Source organism: Cystoisospora suis (genome assembly GCF_002600585.1).
Source record: "Cystoisospora suis strain Wien I chromosome Unknown contig_818, whole genome shotgun sequence".
Taxonomy (NCBI): domain Eukaryota; phylum Apicomplexa; class Conoidasida; order Eucoccidiorida; family Sarcocystidae; genus Cystoisospora; species Cystoisospora suis.
The window spans coordinates 6786-11764 of record NW_027153619.1 but is presented as its reverse complement, the minus strand read 5'-3'; the positions used below and the strand labels follow the sequence as shown (position 1 = coordinate 11764).

The window sequence follows — 4979 nt, the reverse complement described above, 5'->3', positions numbered from 1 at the left end:
TGTTGTGCGATGTAGCGGAACAGTTTCAACATAACCACAAGTTTGCACCCAACAGTTCAATCATGTCACCTCACTGGTAGAGCCACACAGTCACGACAAGGTCGCGTGTAGAAATTGGAAAAACGGACAGGTGCGGGCTCCGCCACGCCCGACACGATCGGAAACAGCCGCGATCCTCTCTCCCACTAAACTCTCCTGCCGCTTGGTTGCGTGCCACTACGGAGACCCTTCTGGAGAACTACGCAGCAGAACAGCACTCCTCTCTTTCTACTATCTGAATAACTCCCCTGTCCTCTCTGCTCCTGCTACTCAGTCGCTCATCTAACGCGACGCATCGGGAGAGTCGCGTCTCTTTCTTTCCGCCTCCCCGGTGAAGCGGACTACGCGCAGCACCACGGACTACTGCTACTAAGTAGTCTACTACGTAGTCTGCTCCCGCCCCATCCGGGCTGTCCAAGCACCCGGCTCCCGAGGGAGTACTAACCGCGGTGCAGTGAGCTCTAGCTCACAAACACATTTCTCTGAGAGGAACTTCTGTTCCTCTCTCGCACATCAGTTTCAGGCTTTTGGAATGTACATATTTATGTTCAGTGAGCCTGCAATGTTGAGGTGCTTCCCAGGCTTGCAGTCTCGTGGGGGGCTTGCAGGTTGCTGTGGTAATGCTTTCTGGAAAGACAAATGCACGATTCAGCACTATGTTCCCTCTCGCGAGTCGAGCACGAGCTTGCTAGCATGGTCGCTTCAACCAGAGCGGCTAGGCCAACAGTGGCGTGGAAAGCATACCGCCTTGGCGTATCCAGAAGGCGCATCCCCGGCGTACGGGGCGCCAGTGCTCCGCCAGAGTCGGCATCGTCGACAGCAAAGTCTCTGAAAAATGCAGTATTTAAGGCTCAGCCGCTGTTGATCACAGTAGGAAGCCTACGTTAGTCAATCTTTTTTCCATCGTTTTGACTCTTGGTCGCCAAGCGTACCACTTTCATCCCTCTAAGTGTGGGGACGAACTCCTTTTAGAGGCTGGATGCGTACGCAAGCTGACTCTCTCCCTGGTTTTGGTCTCGCGGACACCGAACTGACCGGCCCCGTCCCCGCACAACGGCCCAGCGCGAGGGGGGGTGTATGTGCCTCATTGTAACGGCCCGGAAGAAGCCGAGTGACGAATCTGTGAAGGTCGCCGCCGTGATACCAGTGCACCACGCCCGGGAAATGCGTAGCCCCCGCATGCCCTGCTGCTGAGGGTCATGTCCTTTTGGAGGCTACCGTTGGGCCCACGTCCCGTTGTGCGACCGCTACGTTACTTACCCCCGTTACGGGCAATTATCGATACGTCGCTCGGGGCGTGAGACAGCGCCCGGATAATCTGCCAGTGTCCTGGTGTGAATGTTCAGTTATCCGACGAATGAACTGCGTAGCGGCTGTGGTGTGCAGCTATACAGCCCTTCAAATGTTTCGTTGTTTCGAAGCTTCTTCATCGCTCCGGCACGTCCTAATGATACTGACAGCACAGCGAGCACCGCGGGAGGAAATGCTGGCAGGCGCCGTCTTGCTGTGACGCATGCAGTTCGACTTCTGCAGCCGTCAACCGGAAAGAATGAACATGCTCCCCAACACTTGCCGGAGAACACTAACAGTTACTTCTTTCTGTAGTCGAGCATTTTCTGAGATATGAAACGCGCGCGCGGGCCGGAGAACCGCAACTCCGGCATCAAGTTAAGCCTGCCGATCTGTTGCGATGTACCAGACGGGTCAAGTGTGTGAAACCACCTGGCTCTAGTGATCCGCTGCCGTGCTTCTCTTGGTGAAAGAGACTAGCTTCCGCATGGAGAAGTACTCCCTTGATGTGTGGGTGCACCTCTTACAGAATGGCGGCTCGCGTGAATTCATTGGCGTCGCAGGCGCCGGTGCGTGGTGAAGATATTCTCGGTCGTTCAGAGTTCTCACGACTTTTCAGTGAGCAGTCGGAGCTTCTAGCCTCTGCGGCCCCGAGCCTGGGACCGTGTCCTCTCCTCCTTTGTTACCCCGTTTCTGCTTGCGAGTGTCTGGCGGTCCCAGAACTGACACCCAAGTCGTCTCCCAGCTTGTCTGGTGCCTCGTGCCGGGGTGTTACGCCTGCCAAAGGCGACTTCGCGAAATTGCAGCTAAGAAAATATACCCGCGAAGCGTGTTCTCTGGCTCGTGCGGTTCGTGAAGCGTTTTCGGGCCCACTCAACACCGCAGAATTCTCGGCGTGTTTCAAATCAAGTGCGGAAGCCGCTCTCAGGAACATGCGGCGATGCGATTTCTGCGGGGTAGAGCAGCAGCCCTATCAAGCGAAACACTGTCCATTCAAGGGACGCGACGCCGCAAAGAAGAAAGGGAGGACCGACACTGAAGTCCCGGGAGACCCGCTGCAGAGTGCTGCTGTGTGTGTCGTTCCAAGAGTAGACCCCGAAACCAGGGCTGTGATTCTCACCTCTCCAAAAGTACGGTGTGGTTTCGGAGCCAACAATACAGAAAGTCTGCTCTTCCTTCGGAGAAGCAAATCAGTGTCGTTTTTGAGCTGAGCTGTGAAAGCGGTGTGTCTGACTCGTCATCAGTTCCACCTGAATGCATTTGTGTTACACAACATTCTCACCTTGGCACCCGTTCAGAAGCGTGCTTGCTTCTTCACTTCACAGATTGCGTCAGGCATGTCGGGATCTGTGGGGGCGTCTTATACTACAGCCTCACGTTTCCCGGGAGCCCGAGAAACCTCCTACCTCGCTCTTTGAGCTGCACTCGGACACTTTAATCCGTCGATGGGTAGAATAGTGGGGTGTGAGGACTGCGGGCCACAAGCGACCGCGGTCAGGCAGGCAGTCAGGGCACAGAGTTTCTTGCCTGCCTCAGGTTCCCTTCCCTTTTCTCCCGTCATTAATAGATTGTGTGGAGCGGCTGCTGCTCCAGTTAGCTTAGCCGTACTGGAGCAGATTGCTGTTTAGGCAGAGGCGTGCCTTCAGGAGGCCGTTTGTGTTCTAACCTGTAGGCGCTGTAGATCAGGACATGGGGTGCGTATACCCACTCAAAAGAAGAGACGACGCTACCATTGAAGGAGCCACGAATTCTTCCTGCGGGCACCTCTTACATGTATGTGCGTTTGGTGACTTCCGTTTCGATGAACAGGTGGACTGAGGGCAGCGTGCTTGCCGGTCACGGCTGCAAGAGCGGTCCGTTATTGTTGCTTGACACTATGCTCCTGCGACTTCTGTTTATCCGTGCTCGAGAGCCGCCCTCGGTCCGACAGGTTACAAGCACTTTGAGACAGCTGTTCGGCCGGGTGCCTGCCCTGTGTACCGCGTCATGTTAGTGCCTGTGAGCAAGTAAGGGTTGCTTCACGCCCGGCCACAGCTTCCGGCAACAAGAAACACAAATCCGTAGTCCCTGCTGTTTTCGGGTTTTGTGTCCTCTCCCAGGTCGCCTGCTCCACATGCATCCAAGTGCTCCATTTGCCACACCTCCTGGCTCTCTCCGTCCAGTCGGTCGCGGCCCCGACCCCGGAAACCTGCACACTTTTTTCAAGACTGCTGGAACACTTCTGTGTTGTCAATAGGTTCTCTATGAGCGAGGGAGGTGGCAGGCTGCAGGACTCGCTTTCACTTGCCTTTAGCATCTTCCTGCAGATGAAGTGAGCCAACGAAGAGGCCACCGGTGGCTGCTGTCCGCGACTTTGATAACGCGGTAATAAATCGCCTGCGCTGCCTTCTTTGGAGTAAAACCGCTTATCAGTTTGTACTAGAGTGTGTCATTCGACAAAAGCGCGGCATTTAATACGGAAAATGACGGTCCTAGCACCCTTGTCGGCTGCTTCAGGCGTGGGTATCTCGAATAGTTTCTCGACGAGAGGAAGTAGGCATGCTTCTGTAACTGCTCTATATGCTGTCAGTTTGGAGGCAGATTACCTTCTTGCCGCACGGCGTTACAACGGTGAGTTTCGCACGTAGCACAGTCAGTGGCATAGAGACAGAATTGGCATCTTTTTCTGGAGTGTGGGTTCCTCGCCATTGTTGAAATTCGCGCATGTGGAATCGTGGGCTGGTAAAAATGTCTGTAGATGGCTGCGTGTATATACTCCTCATACTGTGGTTCCACTTCGCTCAGGGTCCAACTACCACGTTTCCGGGAGATGCAGCGAGAGGGACCGTTCAGTGACAGCTTCACGTGGTGAGGCTGGTCCTGGCCAAGCTGGAGGTACTAGTTGTGAACAGGTGTGGCCCGTCATAGTTGCCGTCTTTTTGACCCTCTTGATACGCGCAGGCAGGAGCGTTGGCATATCCAGCGGCTGTCCCATCCCTCTCTCGACGCGTTCTTCCATCCTGTCACTACATCTGCTCTTCCCTGCCCGTCTGAAAACGACACTGTCGTGCGAGAGTCTTCACAAGATCCGGGGACCAGTGCTCCAGGCAGAGCTTGCCACCCAAGGAGGTGTACTGTCCGAGAAGCTAAGGACAAAATAGAGGGTTGGCTTCCCGAAGACCCCGTGAGAAAGCGGAGAAAGCAGCGGGGAAGCTGAAGGGACCGAAGCCAGTCGTGTTTCCGGACAAGGCAAGGAATGTCATGAAGAAAGGTTTGCCGGACCGACATGCTATGAACTTAAGCATATTGCTTTGTTTCTCTGAGGCAAGACAAACCTAAACAGGTGCTGTATTAAGCATCTTGCTGCTGAATAGAGCTCGATTTGAAGGCACCGGGCAGGCCGGTGAGGGGAGGACGGAAGCGAGGAGCAGAGAGGCAGGACGGAGAATATTCATATGCCGGTGACTGAGCAGGCGGAATGGCACCGAAGGACATACAGAGATTCGACGAGTGGTCAGGTAGCGCACAGCAGTAGCGGACACGAGCCGGCGTGGAAGGACGTCTTGCGTCCTCAAGAGCTTGCAACCGGTGAGGGACTAGACGTACGATGCCGTGAAAGCGACGGAGGGTGAATGCGGACTAGAGCGTTTCGTTTGGAACGTGCTAACGCA

General features: G+C 55.0%; 1 protein-coding gene across 1 annotated transcript; it reads left to right on the top strand.

Annotated features, from left to right (window-relative positions):
• The first annotated feature begins 1357 nt into the window (after positions 1 to 1357).
• CSUI_001982 (uncharacterized protein) lies at positions 1358 to 4979 on the top strand. Its single transcript, XM_068062185.1, has 3 exons — positions 1358 to 2459; positions 3429 to 3640; positions 4270 to 4979. The coding sequence occupies exons 1-3, from the start codon at positions 1836 to 1838 to the stop codon at positions 4523 to 4525; spliced, it is 1092 nt and encodes a 363-aa protein (XP_067925840.1). The 5' UTR covers positions 1358 to 1835; the 3' UTR covers positions 4526 to 4979.